Raw genomic sequence first — 18,527 nt, forward strand, 5'->3', positions numbered from 1 at the left:
AGTTATTGCCGATCCTTTTGAAATAGAAAAAAGTGTACACCATAGATTGCAAACTGGTTATCTTGTGGTTTTTTTTCCCCATGAAATTTGTGTTGCAGAAATGAGAACTTTTAGCTTATTATTTTTGATTATGGTAACTGTTTTAAAATTTAAAAGTATGAGTTTAAAGTGTTACATTTTTCTGTCTGCTACTTTGCTAAACAGTACATCATATGTATTTCTGTTTTTGGAATGTAGGCAATATAAAATATTTACCTGAGTTCAGGGGAAGCTGCTTTGTGAACTGCTTATCTGAGTATGAGTGTGTGTTAATGAGTGTTGAGAAGTTAAGAGATAAAATAAAGAGTTAATAAATCTACATAGTCACTGAATACAGTGTTGAGATTGAGGCTATCTCTCAGACGTGAGGCCTAATGGACTTTCTGGATAGTGGAACTGCGGGGCCACTATCGATTGATTGCGCACTGCGGGACACATTTCAACTTGAGAAATTTGGACTTGCGTACTGCAGAGACCAGTTCTTACAATAAATAAAATAAAATAAAGATGAATATTAAATATAATGAGCGATTTATGTACTGCGGGGGATAAATCCTCAATGAAGTATAAGAAATAGATTGTCCATAGGTTTAGATAGAAAAAGAAGTTATATGTTTGTAGAACTGCGGTACTACACAACAAAAAAAAATGTGTTTTTTTGAGTGTTTTGTGTAAGGCTGTATGAATATGACTAATCATTGTGATAAGCAGTTTCCAAGTACAGAGTCCTTTGATAAAAAATATTTTGGATAATGTGCAAACAGAAATTGAGAAATTGAAAAAATCAGCAAACAAAGTTATTGACATATTGAAGTATTGTTTGACAGAGTGAAAGGGCTAAGAACTGATAAACAAAAGTGTTTTACAGTCACCTGAATCTGATCTAGGTGATTCTGAAACAGTTATGTCTGAAAAGACACAGGATAACAATAAAATAGTGGAGAAATATTCCAATGAAATAATGTAATAGGGAGTGGCTGCAATACCAGAAGTAACCAATAGATGGCATTGGGGCTGCTTTAGTATATTAGAAATAGTTAACTGTAAATTTATTTATTTTTTAAAAATGTTAGAAATGCATTATGGGTTTTGGAAATTTCATTGCCTGTGGGACATTGTTCAATTGTGTGATAATTCTAAATGCTGTGCATGAATGACATTTTTTATCATACTAAAATTACTAATATTTAATATAATTGTGTTGCTAAATATGTATTTTCTCCTGTGAGTTGATTAATATAAACTTTTTATGATTAAGCTAAAGAATAGTAAATCTTTTAAGGATTATTATGCATAAGATGTGGCTAAAATGTCACATTAGATGGGTATATGTATGTGTATATATGTATACAACATAGTAGAGCATAGATAAATGACTGTTAAAATTTGGAGCTGAAGTGTTAGCAGAAACTTTGAGAAGCATTATTCAAATTGCAACCCTATAGTGTAGGAGTAAGAGTTGATCATTAATTGTGATATATTATTAGTAAGAAAAAGAAAGATTTGAAATATACATTATTGACTGTTCAATTAAAATCTTTTAGACAAAGAGAATTAATAGCCTAATAATTTAAAAATATTCAATGTGATTGTGAACCAAACCCAAAAATGTCTGGTAACTATTTTACATGTTGACAAGAATTATTTCTATCATTGTTTTTTGTTAGGACAGAGAAACAAAACCATCCCCCACACCTTTCCCTCCTAGTGGAAACTGTTCTATGTGTCCAGCACAAGAGAAGGTGGGCCATGGGCTTTGAAGAGAATGAAATACATGTGTAGATTTCTGATCAAAAGCAGGGAACTTTAGATATTGAACTATTATCATCATCATCATTTATTTATATAGTGCCAACATATTCCGTAGCGCTTTACAATTGGAGACAAACATAGTAAACTAACAAAGAAACTGGGTAAAACAGACAAAGAGGTGAGAAGGCCCTGCTCGCAAGCTTACAATCTATGTGAACTATTAATTTTATTGTCTGATTCTCCTGAGACTTTTATATCACTATGATTTTGTATTTATCTTATATGTTAATAACTTACTTTTGCTTTTTGTTTTTTACAGTCTTTGTAGACACTATTGTTAGCTGTTAATATTCCTATATCAACATGGCTACATGGTTTCCAGATATAAACTGCAATTTTGCCAGTTCAGGTTAAGTATTTGGGTTATTGCTTGACCCAAGGACTGATACATCTTTCCTCAGAAAGAGTGCGAGTTATTCTGCATATGCAGTAGATGCTAAATAAATCACAAGTGCACATCTTTCTAGGGGTGTGTAGCTGGAGTTTACATGGAAACTATCAAAGACCTATTGTTTATTATAGTGACGAATTTAAACATAGATGCTCATTCATTGTCAATCTGTTTAAAAGTATTTGCAACTGTAGCATTATTCATAGATAAAGTATAATATCTAGTACTTAGTCAGAAATTATCTCTTTTCATTCCGTATCCTGTTTTGCTCTTGATGAATTTTGCACAAACATGACAAGTCTTCGCTGCCAGATTCGTAAATTGTAAATGAGATCTTTTGGCTTTTCTTTATCTAACCATTTGTTGGTGTAATATATTTAATACTGTTATGTTCTTAATTAGTGTACATAGGAATGTACAGAGGGTGGATGAGAGTACTGATGAGTATATAAAAAATTTTATGAATTAATTTATGACTGTATGGAACTTTTGGACTAGAACCTTTACTGCTAGATCTGACATTGCGGATACACACTTACTAGGAGTAGGTATAATTTTTTTATACAGATGGTAGTTATCATAGATAAAATGAGACTGGAAAGTTATGTATAAGATAAGCAAGTAGCACTCACAACAGTGTGTGAGTTGGTGCAAATCAAAAGTATTAAACATCTACACAGATAGTAGATATGTATTTGGTGCATTGTGGTGGTTTAGAGATTGTCTAACTGTAGTTGGTACTTCGATAGCATATTTTCAATATGTGAAGAAGATGTTAGATGCTATTCAGATGTCATTGCAGGTAGTGATTAAGTGTTAAAATCACACAAGTAATACTGATCAATTGTATTAGGTAATAAAAGGACATATGAAGTTACAATAGGTGTAGTAAGAAGTCCATTACTAATTAACATTTCTACACAGGACTTGAATTTGTTGTTGTTTCAATTAATTACTGATCAGAAATTAATCAGAATGTAAAAGTTTTGTTATTCACAGGAATTGGCCCTCTGGAAGTTGAAGGGATGTGTACAAGATACCAATGGTACATGGAAAGATGGTAAAGATAGATAAGTGGCCCCAAAGGCTTACCTACCAGCACTGGCAGAAGCAGCCTATGGTCTGACTCATTTACATAAGGATGGTATGTGTGGACTTGAGGCCTACTGGTGTGCACCTGGCTCCTCTTCTCATGCAGGTAAAAAGGCTGGTTCATGCTTTATTTGCCTGAGGGAAGAATCCAGGTAAAGCAATATCTGTAGAACCATCACATATCCCTCCTGCAGAGACTTATTCCAGGTAATATAAAATTGACTTCATCCAAATAAAAATGTCGTAATCTACAGTATGTTCTAATGATTGTAGATATGTTTTCTAAGTGGGATAGAAGTGTAATTTCACTGCAAGTTGCACTGCAGTATTTACAGCAAAGAAATTGGTATATGAATTTGTGTATAGATATGGTATATCACCAATGATTGAGAATGACAGAGGTACACATTTCAATGTGGAAGTTTTTTTTTTTTTAAATGTATTTTTACTAAAGAATAAAAATAATAAGTTTCTGAAACGATTTAACGGTATATAAAATACACTGAGTAAAGTGATGAAGAATACAGGGATGATTTGATTAGAGGTTTATCTCTAATATTTTATAGTATCAGAACCACTTACAGACTTCCATTCAATTTTTTCACCATATGAGATTTTGTTCAGAAGATAACCCAATATTATTATCAGCCCGCAAGAGACTTTTAAAATGCATTCAAGATGTAACTGTTAAGTACCTGAATAAGATGAGTAAGCAGTTGCAAAAGCAACAAGAGACTTTGAAACTGATTGTACTACAAAAGCCTATTGATAACTGTCAGTATATACAACAAGGAAAATGATATGGTCAGAAATTTTTAATGTTCTAGTTATTTGACAGATCGATGGGAATACCCACAGCATTGAAAGTTTCTGAAACAAGATACTTGGATTCACATATCCCACTGCAAGAAGGTAGTCGATCCGACAGTGACCTAATCTAAAGACTAATAAAGTTTTGGAACCATATATAACAATTTTGTTTCAGGAATGGGATAAAGATGTGGTTCAGGAAGAAGAATCTGACCAGAAGTCAAAGGAAAATATCCTTATTATTATTCTTGTCACCGCTATAGGCATGATTTAGTTTTATTGTTATACCTTATATTATTTTTTTTTATGGACATTTGGTTATGAGGACCTGATGGTAAGATCCGGTAGTGGTTTTGAGGAAATGGGGGCATATAGTCGTAAAAATAGAGAATCAGAACTGTCTTCATCATTCATTCTACTCATAACTAATAACACATACAATAATGACACATATAAGTTAGAATTAAAAGATAAGTAATTGGAGATAAACCTGAGACTTGTAATGAGAGACTGTCAACTGAAATATGAATATGTCAATATTGTAATAACCTCCTGAAAATGTGTACAATGGTATGATAGGACGAGCAATTAAACTAATTGTTGGATATGTACACATACACTACATGGACACCAATATGTTGAATTGTTGCCAATACCTTTAAATCTTACAGAGTTGCTTAATTTGCCAGAGGAAAGACCAGTTGCTGGGAAATATAATGAAACATGACCTCTTTATTTAAAATTGTTGCCACATGTATTGACTGAAAGTGTTACATGTATAAATTTTACTAATAGACCTATAGATGAGAGAAATGAACATCTAGGTAAAATTGGGAATATTCCTGCATTTAAAAAAAAATCTAAAATTTAGATATGTTGGATCAAAGATATCTTTGGGAACCGTAGCAGGAAAATACAATATAATGTTACAAGATGGTGTTTGTAAAGAGCAGTTAGAGAAAAGCAAGTACGGAAAGTTTATAGATATTGTATACATAGAATTATTACATGTAGCAATACCATGTATTTTATTAGATAATATATTACAAATGTGGAAGTAAGGCATATAAGTGTATATTATTGAATTAAGGTAGAATATGTTATCTAGGTTAGGTGATTCCAGTTGTTAATGTATTTACACTAAATGATTTAAAGGAAATTGTATCGAAAAAAGTATTTAATAGATATTTGACTATAAAAAGAAAGGAAAGAAGTGATGAAAAGAGTGCACAATAACCAGTATCACAACTTATTAGTGAATCAACTGGTGTACAAGTATGGATTATATTAGAAGTTATAGGCACTGTACATAGAAATATGAATTGGTTTTATATCCAAGGTTTAGCTACATTGATTGATAAAATATCAAATGTGTATGATGAAACCTTTTGTTATGTTGAAAAAGAACTTCAAGTTTTTTAATATATTGTTAATAGAACATAGATTGATCTTAAATTATTTTACTGCACAAACAAGAGGTTATTGTGTAACATTACAGATGAAGTATGAAACATAAAGTTGTATTTTTTTTTGACAAATGAAACATAATCTAGAGAAGATAATTATATGGATGAAGTAATAAAAGCAAAGAGAGATTTTATATATAACATGACATTATCTGCAGTAGATACAAGGTTTTCGTTGTTAGATTAAAAACAATATATAATAATAATAATTTTTCAGGTTTTGGTACATGGTTTCAATCGTTGATGCATTCATTAGGAAGATTTCTTGTTTTTATATTATAAATATTGTTAGTTATCTATTTTGTATTAAAATGTATACCAGTACTGTTGAAATTTTGTAAGAAAACATTGAGTAGAGAAATTAAGAGAGTGAATAATATAGGGGAATAAATTATAGAACTCTATGAACAAATTAAACCTTGTAATCATAATATTGTGTTATAGTTTAGAGAACTATCAAATGAGGGACTGTCAAATATGTTTGAGTTTGTATGAAGACAATTTATTAATATGAAAATATTTACATTGTTTTATCTTATTTTAGTATATCATTAATATTTGATGTGGTATTATTATGTCAAATGGATCCTTGCGTGTGAGCTGATCAGAGGGATATGAACAGGAATGAAGGAGTTATTCAAAGAACAGATGTTTCTAATCAGAGATGTTGGACAAAGAGTTGCAAGAATTTCTTCAAAGTCTCCATTGCATCCCGGGGAGCTAAGAGCATCAAGATACGCCTATATACCTTCTCAGCCAATTGTAATATGACATTTGTACATTGTAGTACAACCTACTTTTATTGATACTAAAAGTAATTGTCTGGAATGTGTTGACAGAGTTTTCAGAGACTGAAAATGAGAGTGATATTATCACAGCGCAAGCTTTTCTTTTGTAAATAAACAATGACATAATTGTATTCTTAAATTTTCTTTTGCTGAAGAAATTAAATTATCACTTTAACACTCTGCTTCAGCATCTCCAGCTAGCATAGTGGAAGAAAAAAATAACATCATAAGCATGTATGTTTGTGTCCATAAGATCCAAGGTTGGGCATCATATCATTAACTTTCATTAAATACATTAGTCTGTTCTCATGTGTTTTTTTGTATCATATGTGTATATGTGGGGTCATGTACAGAAAATATTACTCCCATTAATTGGACAATATTGATGAAGTGCAAACTGCATACATTTGACAGTTTTGCCTATGCATCCATGTATAACTTTGTAATGCTCCAAGGGATCCTCACAGAAAATACATAGTAATCTTGGCTAGAACTTTGTTTGTAAGTACTTGGATATCTCAACTGACAATAGGATTATGGTACAGCACAAATTTATTATTAGGTCAACAGATCAGAGCTATTGAGCATGAGACCCCAAATTATCCAATAGGCGGACTAGGTTACAGTCTAGGGCACTAGGCTTTGGTGGGTTTTTGATGAGAAATTGGCAATTTAATTTTTAAAAAGGCACGTGCAGGGTTGAAAAACAAGTGAATATATACAATGTTGGTGTGGTTGATTATATTCCTATAGTGACAACATTGCAGTCATTTTGAATGTTAATGCATTGTTTGCAATATGGGTGCATAATTTAGTCACTCCCATAACCCTCATTCTCCTGCCACATATAGGTTATTTCTCTAACAGGAAAATTTTGGTCAAATTTTGCTAATGCTAAAATCATTCCCATTAACAAATTTCAGCAGCACATCAAAGGCGCACAATGATAAGCAATTGATAAAATCGCAGACTTTTTTAGGTAAATAGGATAATAGGAAATTGTTCTGGAGAGAGAAACGACCACATGTAAAAATAAGAACTCTACTTTGTAATACTATGGATGGTGGTTTGGGAAACAGGAATTCAAGGAGTGCCAACTGCAGCTTAAGTACATAAAGGGAGACTTTGCTACTTATGGGATGTCAAGCTCTTCTGAGGTCCTGACACCTTGACCAATCACCTATGCCCTTATTCTTTTCTTTTTGTACACTCTATAAAACAAGGCTGTGTACAATGTACTGTAAGCATTTTGGATTGAATCTTCATACTAGTACTAGTTGCATCTGCATCTGCATTGGCAGTACGTTTGAGTTACGCAATTGCAAACAATTTCTTTAGTGCTTTGGAACCACATTGTTTGGATCAGACAATCTATTCATTCACAATTAATTATTTGTGGGCTCACGGCTTTCTACTCACGGACCTACAAATTTTGGTGCATGAGCAAAGGGCGGAAGACATATCAAAGAAGAATATTTGCATTCTATACTGTATCATTTTTTTTGTTGATGTACAGGATCTCTGGTTTGTGAGTTGCATAGTTGCTGAATAAATATTGGGATGAAGATAATAATACATAGTCTGTGTGTATTGTCACATCTCACCGCTTATTTGAAAAAGTAGTTACTTTCTGCCTATTGCCATAGTTCAGCATTTTTAGCTTTGATCATTTTCACTTCAAGGCAGTGAGCTTGGGTGACAAGAGAGAGAGTGATGTTGTCAACCAAGATGGAGTTATTGGAAGGGATAACAACATTGGCAGGAGGAAAGATGATAAGCACAGATTTGGAGATGTTGAGTTTCAGGAAGCACTGTGACATCCAGGTAGTTACAGCGGAGAGACAGCAAGATACCTGGGTTAGAAAGGCGGGAGGGATGTCAGGGGAGGAGTGATAGATTTCCATGTGGTCAGCATAGGTGATATTGGAGGCCAAATGATTGAATTAGTTCACCGAGAGAGGTGGTGCACAGAGAGAAGAGGGCCCAGAACAGAGCCTTATGGGACTCCAATAGAAAGGGAAAGAGTCGGAAGCAGACATGCTAAAAGAGCAAAAAGAGAGGTAGGAGGCAAACCAGGAGAGAGCTGTTTCGCCAAGACCTAGGGAGTGAAGGGTGCTGAGGAGAAGAGAATGATCGGCGGTGTCAAAAGCAGCAGAGTGGTCGAGGAGTACGAGAAGGGAGAACTGACCTTTGGACTTAGCTGACAGTGTGTCATTTGTCACTTTAGTGCGGAGTGCACAGTTGAGTGAAGGGGATGGAAGTCAGACTACTGAGGATCAAAAACTGAGTGGGAAGAGAGAAAGTGGGTCATGCGATTGAAGACAAGTCATTCGAGGATTTTAGAAGAAAAGTGAAGCAGAGATATTTGCCGAAAGAGAGGATGGGTCAAGGGAGGGGTTCTTGAGAATAGGGAAGATGAAAGCATGCTTGAAGGCCGAGGGAAAGATACTAGTGGAGAGAGGGAGGTTAAAATAGGTATGTTTGGCAAGAGAGAGTGCAAAATAGTAGGAGGAAAGGATGAATTTAAAGTGGATGAAGCCAGTAATGGAGCTGGATTTCCTCCAGTGGCATTAGGAGAAGCAGGAGCACTTTTGAAGGAAAAAAGTAAGACTAGAGTGCCAAAATTGGGGTTTAGATTTGAGGGGAGGAAAGGGGGTGACTAGGGCTGCAATTTCAAATGCAACAGAGAGTGTGGTGATGTAAGGTATAAAGAGAGACAGCAATGTTGGGACATGATAGGGAAGAAATGGGAGCGAATAAGGGTTCAAGGGAGGATGCAAAGATGATGGGGTCAATGCTGTTGATGGGACGCAGAGTGAGAGTGACTTAGGGTGGGAGATGGGGGCAAGGGGTAAATAGAGGGTAAAGGAAAGGAGATTGTGGTCAGAGAGAGGGAAGATAGCAACGGAAGAACACTAGGTTCACTTAACCAACCAACCATCCACTTAACCACTCACCCTTCTGTTTCTCCCCTGGCTCCTTTCCTCTCTCCCCGTTGCTTCACTGGCTCCCTTTTGTGCCTGACTTTGTTTACCCTCCCTTAGGATGTAAGCTCGAATGAGCAGGGCCCTCTTCCCTCCTGTCTCCATACCTGTTCTTCTGCTCCGTCTCTACTGTATCTGCCTGCTTGGAGTTTCTGAAGTACTGGTACTTTGTGTTTATTGTCCTGTACTGTTTTACCCTGTATAGTCTACTGTTTGTACCATGTTCGGCGCTGCGGAAACCTTGTGGCGCCTAACAAATAAACGATAATAATAATAATAATAATAGGTTCAGGGAGTAATCATCATGGTGGGTGGCAGAAATTGTCCATTGGGGGAGGCCATAGGATTAAGTTAGAGTTAGGAGTTCAGAGGCAGCGATAGTACTAGGAGAGTCAGTAGGGATGTTAAATTCCCCAATGATAATAGTAGTAAGCTCAGAAGAGAGGACATGGGAAAGCCAGGTGGCAAAGTTCTCAAGAAATTGGGAGAAAGGGCCAGAGGAATGATAGATGACAAAAGGAATGTAAAGAGGAGAGAAGAGGCGAATGGAGTGACTTCAAAGGAGGAGAAGGAGATAGAGGGCCTTATCATTAGCAATCGTATCTGCCGTTTTTTCTTATGACATTCTTCTTTGCGCATGCCCAGAAGAAGGGGATAAGAAGGATAATCCATTGTATAAGCTAAGATTTTCTTAAGTTAAGATGAAAATCTCTCAACTGCACTTAAGACGTTTCCAGACCACTTAAGAAAAAAGGGTTGGGAATGGGAGACGAATGGGCGGAGAACCAAAATAAGTTAAGAAGAGTAGGCGTTACTTGTACTGACTTAAGACGAGTAGGCGTTCCCTCCGGATCCGTCGGATAGTTAAGAAGAAAAGCTGTGAGTTTTATCTTAACTCCTTGCTTAAACTTAAGAAAGCTCAGGGTCAGGTTTAAATCCAAAGCAGCTACAGCAGCAGCAACAACAATAAACTGTTCTAAAAGCATCGTTTGATTAACACACTTCACCTAAATTTTATTTTATTGTTTTACAAAATTATTTTATATTTATATCAAACATTAAACATTGTGCACATTTTTTAAAAGCAACCGCTTTTTTATTGCAACCCCCATTGTAATACATAACACTGTAAAGTGGCTGATGTGTCAACAGTTAGTTGCTAATATTTGTTAAAAACAGCTAACAATACGCTAGTAATAATATAAAAGCATTACAGCTTACTATAAGAAAATTGTATGGTTAATGTGTGTGGACTTAAACCAAGCGTATGCATACATAAGGGACACATAGGAAAACCTCACAAAGATGGGAAGGATATATAAACTCCAGAGAGATAAGAGCGTTTGTAAGGATTCAAACTCAGATTTCCACTGTAGAAAGGTGGATTGTCTAACCACTACGCCAACGTGCAAGTGGAAACAATGTGTGCATGAGATAGACTAGAAGGAGAAACTGAGCATCAACGTCTCTCTCAAAACAAGCCTTTTTCCTTTTTTTAATTTTTACTAATGTCAATGATTATACTTTGACATTTTATAGCCCTAAATATCTTGGTACATGCACACTTTAAATATTTAGATATTGAAATTCAGTCACATATAATAATACTTACAATAATAATACTAATAATACTAATAATAATTGGACTTTTTTTGTTTTTTTGTTTTTATTTTTTTTGGGGGGCACACAAATTTCAACATGCTATGTAGCGATATTCCACAAAATGTGGCAAAAATCAAACTCCTAAACCCACTGATGAAAAAGGGATTGTCTGACCAACACGTGCAAGTTGGAAACAGTATGTGCAGGAGTAGAATGAATAGCAGAGACTTGCCTCATAACAAACAGTTTTACTTTAATAATGTCAATTAATGCAACAATCAATCAATTATATTATTATTATCAATTCTACAAAGAAATATTGGAGACCTAAATCCTTGGTACATGTACAATTTAAACTTTGGGATATGGAAATTCCAAACCCAACACATACATTACTGTCAACATGAAAGTTGAAGGATAAACAATAAAGAATTACACACACATTCTCTTGTTCTCCATCACGAAAATTGTGTAATAGGAAACTTCAAAATATAAATAAACATGGATGCGTATGTAAAGGCTAATAATACACAATCTGGAATATGTCCAATATAATTAACGTTTTGCCTCACTAATAGTCGCGAAACGCACAGTCTGCACAGGTACGTTCTTCATTTACGATTCGAACCTAGTACCCTACTGGTGTCAGATGGAATGGCTAACCACAACACTAACGTCCAGACTAAAGAATACATATGTTATTTAGGCTACACTGAAACAACAGATCATGCAACATATCTGCAATTGAGAAACCTGATTCATTCCACAGAAGGAACACCTAAGTATATTTGCAAAAGATGTAATCACAGAAACCACATACACTTACATCATTTTTTGTAATCCAATGCAAAAATATGCATGGGGCATTTTTATGCTAAAACAGACACCCGTGCTCTCTAAAAGCACCTGCGTCTGCCGTCATCTGAGCAGCGTCAGCATATGCACCTGCAGATACTTCTTTAATTATACTTCTCTTTAAAACACCATTTGCTGCACTTGACCGTAGACGTTGTGAACGACGCCAGGCAGAGGAGGAGGAGGAGGCGGTTGGGGAGCCTCAGGCGGAGGCAGGGTTCAATTAACCCGAGGTCTAACTGGGCTACAGACCGGGGGCATCAGGCATCTAGGAGGACCTTGAAAGTGCTCAGCAACATTATTGATCGGTGTGGGGGCGCCCCCGGCCCAATCAATGCTGCTGAGCATGTCACTGTAGTCCTTCCCCGGTGCTCAGTAATCTCCTTACTGAGGAGATCTCGTGAGAGTGAAAGTCTTACTCTCACGAGATCTCCTCAGTAAAGAGCTTACAGCGCGCCATGGAAGAACTACAGTGACAGGAGAAGGAGGTAAGTGCCTGAGGGGGTGGCGGGTGACTCATAGGGAGGGCGGCTCGGCTCACAGGGGGTTCTAACGGGGAATGGAGGCCCTCTTAGCCCAGGGGCCTCCATTCCCTTAATCCCGCCCTGGGCGGAAAAGGTGGAGGTTGAGGCGGTGGTGGAGGCAGAGGGCGAGGAGGAGGATGAGAAAGTGTACACGGAGGCAGTGAAAATGGTGGTGGAGGTCGCAGAGGAAGTGGAGGAAGTGGAGGTGGCGGTGGCCAGCCAAGAGGCAGAGGAATTGGTAGATGGTAAGTACTTACAATAAGGCCTTTACATAATTTTATAACATTTAGATGTCTATTGTACTGGTAATAAATCCCTGATGTCACATATGTTCAATTAAAGTTGACATAAATGTCACAGGTTTCCATCATGATGGGCCTACAAAATATTTTTGGAAAATACACTTTACACCCCCCCCTCCCTTGGCCACACCAGAATTGTGTATATATATATAAAACAGCAACACAAAAGCCATAGGCCTCATGCTCCAACTGTATTTTGCATCCCATTAGACATTGCTGTCAGTTTAAAGTTATGTAACAGTACACGTCTCTGCTAATTCCTGTCTATTTTCCAAATTCGGTGGCAATGGATTTTTTATTTATTTCTATTTTATTTTACAGCTCCTGAATACACCTCAATAAGGCCAAGAAACTCCCCTTCGGTGGCCGAAATCTCTGGAAACATCCAGAGATATAAAAAAACAAGCAAAATTCCCGAACAAAATAAAACAACAAATCAAATTATTGGACGACCTTAATGATTAATTGTTGTGTGTTGTTATTAATTGTTATATGCTTTAATTTTTCTAATTTTGTTAAATAATATAATATAATTAAACACAATCATTGGTGTGTGTGCCTTTATTAATATATTACAATTGCACAACATGTGGGTATAAGGACAATAAAGAATTGAGCTTCAATAAAACAAAAATAACATTTAAACTAGATCGCAACATTTATATAGCACCACTAATTCTGCCTCAGTGTACAGAGAAGGCAATCTGTCCCAAGAGAGCTTACACAATACAAGCTCTCTTGGGACTCAGGTCAATTTGTTAGCAGCAAATGAAGATCCTATTATGTCTTTATATTTCGTGAGGAAATCCACACTAACATGGGGAGAACATACTAACTCCACAAAGATAAGGCAATGGTCAGGAAAAAAACTCATGACACCAGCACTGGGAGGTAGAGGTGCTAGACACTAAGCCACCATGCTGACCTGGTGCTGCCTGCAGTATTTTTCTATACAAGATGGGTAAATAACAAAGAAGCAGTAGATGATAAAAAAAAAGGTTTGCACTTGCTAGTTGCATTTCACAAAAAGGAACCTGTGCCCTCAAACAACAGCCCCCCCCCCCCCTTCCAAGAGGTAACCCATCTGTAGTAATAGCATACACATATTGTGCCCTGGGGACCAAACTCATTAAGGTACTCAGAGTACAAGACCTGGGGGCATCAGAGTAGTAAAAGCTTATCTTAGTAACCAGGTAGCAAAGGATTAGGGTGACTGGGAGTAATAGTTTACCAGGCGGTATACACAGGGTGACAAGTACCGATGCAAATGGTTGAAGGCAGGCAGCAAAATGTAATATCAAGGTCAAGCAAGAAGGTCAGGGAGGACAGTGAGCAATGAAGGTCTGATAGCAAAGTCAATGGGCTGAGACGGACAGCAGACTATGATAATCCAGGAACAAGCATTCAGGCAACAGGTATTTAATCAGCAGGTACAGTATGCAGCAACACAGCAGGCTGCACAAAAATTCAGGGCAAGAATTCTAAAACCGGCAGGGAGGTTATGCCCTCCCTGCCATTTAAAGTAATGAGATCCGATCAGGAGGCAAGCCGTACACAGTAATAGGTGATAGCAGTCACATGACTGCAATCACAAAAAAGAGCGTCCCAGCTGTCTAACAAGCAGCTGGGATTGAAGAGACAGGGCAATGTCCTGGCTGCTAGGCAACAGCCAGGACAGAAAAGACAGTGTGAGGCATTGCGAACAGCGCAGTAGTTCAGAGACACAAGGGGAGCATCTTGGCTGCTATGCAACAGACAGGCATGGACGAAAGTGTGAACCGTCGCAAATAGCATGGCTCATAACACAACCGTTATACTACCGATGCTACCTCCTCCACCACTGCTATCAGATTACAAAACTGATTCTCATCCAAAGGCCTCCAATTGTCCTCCTAACTCTAGCCCATGCTTTTAAAGCCATGATGCCCAGGATACTTTTAGTAATAGCAACTCTTCCGTGTAATTTTTTCTTAAAGAAGGAATACCTATCAATACTGACCCATAGAAGATCTGGATCTCCCAATAGGAAAATTGTGCCAGAGAAAGGTCAATATAGCCTGTTCCTACGTCTTACCTTGAATGTAACCCACAATCCTGAACGCTTCTCATTCCTTCCAGACCTCCCTATACCTTTTCAGGGCTGCATGGACCAGTGCCTTTCAAGCTATTCCTTCTATCCTGGCTTGAAAATTTTCAAACATAAGTGCATGATGTTTCAATGCTTTTAGCTGCTTGTGCCAAATCCATAAACCTGACCCAGTTAAACTGAAATAAAGCATTGGCTATGGTATTGTTCTCCCCAGGAACATGCCATGCTTTAAACATAGGGTTAAGCACAAGCATTTTAAAACATTTTAAAACAAGATGCTTATTGAACATCTGCACAATCCCGAGACTATTACACCAAAAAAATGATACACCTGATGTTCAAAATATCTTAGAAGCTGGTTGTGTAACACGCATTATCCCCCTCAATTTTGTTAGTACCAGCCTAGACTGGTTGCTCTAGGATTGGTTACACTGTTTGGGGGGGGGCACACTGTTTTTTTTACATTTATTTATTGCAACATTTTGTATGTCAAGATTACAAAAGTGTAGACATTATGACAGTGTTGACATTCTCATGTGTCAACATTTTAGATGTCAAGACTTTGCACATATAGACATTATGTATGTCGACATTTTAAATGTGTAGACATTATCTACATGTAGACATTTTGTTGGTCGCCATTATAACCGTCTAGAGATTGTCTCTGTCGACATTATGGTGTAGATATTTTGAAAGTTGACATATGAATGTCGACATTTCACACCCATCCTCACTTATAATAATAATTAGCGTCAGTCTTTGGCAACACAATCAAATTGTTAGTTGTCCATCTTTCTTGCCAGTTCCAGGTGCCAGTTATATAACTCATATGTAAGTTTATATTCTGATTTTTCTCATTTTATTTTATAATCGTTTTTGCTACATCTTGTACATCATCTTTATTAATTATCTTTATAATCTTCAAGCATTGTACCATTTTTTCCTATATTAAATTTTAATGTAATAAGTTGATGTCCTTATGTTACATTCAGGATACACTCAGTCCAGATTTGTGCAGGCCTAACAAGGCGCGGAGTCTAACAGTCCACTAGTTTTCACCAAGAACCACCGCAAATTGGTATGGACTTGGCTGCTAGGGAACTGCAGGTCGGGGCCTTTGGTTTTGCCCCTAGACTTGAGCGGAATAGATGAAACTGACAATGCAATAGAAGTAGTAATTAGGTACCTTGAGGGTGCTGTGGTATTCACTGGAAGGTAGTAGACGACAATCTGTGCTGAACAGGCGGAGGGTCTGGATAATAGCCGGTTCAATACACAGACCAGATGGCAACGATACTCAGGATTAGACGGGAGAGAGGTCTGGAATACAAGCCAGTTCGATACACAGGTCAGATGCATCCGGTACTCAGGATTAGAAAGGAGAGTGGTCTGGTATACAAGCCGGTTCGGTGAACAGGTCTGATGGCAGCAGTACTTAGGATTAGACAGGAGAGTGGTCTGGTATACAAGCCGGTTCGGTACACAGGTCAGATGGCACGCAGGAGGATCCACAGATGCAGCTAACCAGGGAGCCAAGACAGGAACACCAGAATAAACAGCCACACAGAGCTCTGGAAACACAAGGACTGAGTCAGGAGGACTGACCTGTTGATCTGACACAGGTATGATGTCAGGTCCTCCTTTAATTTCAGATTCCCCACCATGAGTTCACATGATGTCTCATGACAGTTAGTCACGTGACCTCCTCGCTGCAAACCCGGAAAGGCGGCTGACAGCGCTGGAATGAGGACAGGTAAGAGTTTTTACACCTTATAGCTCTAAACAAATCTATAGTCTGTTTAAAAGAGATATCTTGCCTGGCTGTGTAACCCTTTTAATGCAATTGTGAACGTCTTAACTCTTTTCAGAGTGCATCATGTGCACAATTGGTTAAGCTACAGGCTTCTATTGTCCTTAATCAGTAGATGGTAATACCTATAGGTGTGTGTGCGAAAGTGAGTGCCTGCATGGGGAAAGATCCAGTAAGATCTGTAGGCTGGGGATAGGAGAATATAAGACTAAATGCTGGAATTCCATGCTGCCTCTTCCAGCAGTTTCCAAATCACAAGTGCGCAGTGTGGATTGTGACAGTTCGAAGTTATAAAACAGTAGTTTCTTTACAGATTAGAGGAGCACTCAGGCCACTAGTAGATGTGAGGTGAGGGTTGTGTGCTGAGTAAATTTGGCCCCATGTCCAGTGCTGGGAAGCAATGGGGGGTTAGGGATGGAGGAACTGATGGGGCAAAATGTGGGTACACCTGAAACAAGCCGGCTGTGAGCAGATGGCAGGGGGTGGGTGAACCAGTCACAGCAAGGTGGAGAACTGTAGGAAGAGGAACCCCCACGGAACAGGGCAATTGAGGCAACTTCTAGAGACATAAGTGGCTGCAGTATCAGGGCACCAGGAGTTGTGGGGTGGTCAAAATAGGGGCTGAAAAACATTAAAGGACCTGGGTTGAAGTCAAGGGGGCAGGAGCAGGGAATTAGTGTATATCATGGGAACCAAGGGCAAGGGTGTTGGGAATGACTCCTGATATGGCATCCACTGGCCTGACACAGCTAGATGGAGGCTGGCAGGCATAGGCTTCAAGACCGCCATAAACAAAAAACGCCGCAGCTGCAATGGTAGTGGTGTCTTTGAAAGGAGAGGAAGCAGAGAAAGTCTCAATGAGCCAGTGTGTGGGGGGGATGGGGGGGGGCACACAGGGATACTCAATATGTGACATATAGGGGCTTATACAGCTTCAGGTCAATAAAAGCCCTAAGTTAGCTATTCATTCTTATAACCTAAATGACTGCAAATAATTAATCGCAAAGCTGAAACTTACAAATCCCAAGATAATAGTTTGTGGTAGCAACACAAAAAATCCCAAAAGATATTACCATGCAGTACAGTCCAAAACAAATATAGCCCTATTGAAAGCTCACTTAGCCAAAATAATTATTGTGGTGCAGTCACCACAAAGTAAAAAGTGCAAAGACAATAAAAGTGTGATGTTTTGCACAGGCACAACATGTCTAAATACATGACATTTGTAAATAATTTTATAAACAGTATAGTGTTAATATTGGGTTTTGTATATTCTTTAATATGGTTATGTTTCATATTATGCATTTGCTAACATGCTTTTGCCATTTCATTAAGGCCTCTCTCTTTATTCTGCTTTGAGGTCCAAACATTCACCTCATCCACCCAGTTTACCTTTATGTTGCTGTCATTTGCCATCCCCCTTGTCCTGTCTCCCAATTCCTTATTAATTTCAATGCCATGCTCCCTCACTTCTTCTTCACTGACCTTCCCTCCCTGATCCCGGGCAACTTTAACACCCCAATTGACAATTCCACTGGATTTGATGCTACCAAATTTCTCTCCCTCTTCCTCATTTGGTCTGTCCCAATGAAAATCCTCTCCCTCCCACTGCAGTTGCCACTTTCTTGATCTTGTATTTGCACACCTCTAATCTCTAATTTTTCTATCTCCCCAGTTTCTCTCTCTCTCTGGCCACCATCTCCTCTCCTTTAGAATCTCCCTACCCCCATCACCATCTCCTTTTTTGACAAGTTTAATTTTATGAAGTGCAACCTTGATGCTCTTGACCCTGCCATTTTCTCCTCCTCCCTATATTTATCTCTCTCCCTCACCTCCACTATTTCATTCACTGGCCTGGCTGTCTCCTCTGGACTGTCACTCTTAGCCTACAACAGTCCACACCACAACGTGGCATTCAAAACTGACCCGCTTCCTTCAAAAATGTTCTTGCACTGCCAAGAAT

At 37.9% G+C, this 18,527-nt stretch overlaps 1 protein-coding gene across 1 annotated transcript in view; it reads left to right on the forward strand.

Moving 5' to 3' along the window:
* Positions 1 to 18,527, forward strand: part of LOC142110965 (olfactory receptor 6N1-like) — a 104,727-nt gene that overhangs the window by 36,303 nt on the left and 49,897 nt on the right. The window contains exon 2 of the mRNA XM_075193788.1: positions 12,458 to 12,608. Coding sequence (XP_075049889.1) covers positions 12,458 to 12,608 — 151 coding nt within the window. The remainder of the gene's footprint in view (positions 1 to 12,457; positions 12,609 to 18,527) is intronic.

Source organism: Mixophyes fleayi, chromosome 1, assembly GCF_038048845.1.
Source record: "Mixophyes fleayi isolate aMixFle1 chromosome 1, aMixFle1.hap1, whole genome shotgun sequence".
Taxonomy (NCBI): domain Eukaryota; kingdom Metazoa; phylum Chordata; class Amphibia; order Anura; family Limnodynastidae; genus Mixophyes; species Mixophyes fleayi.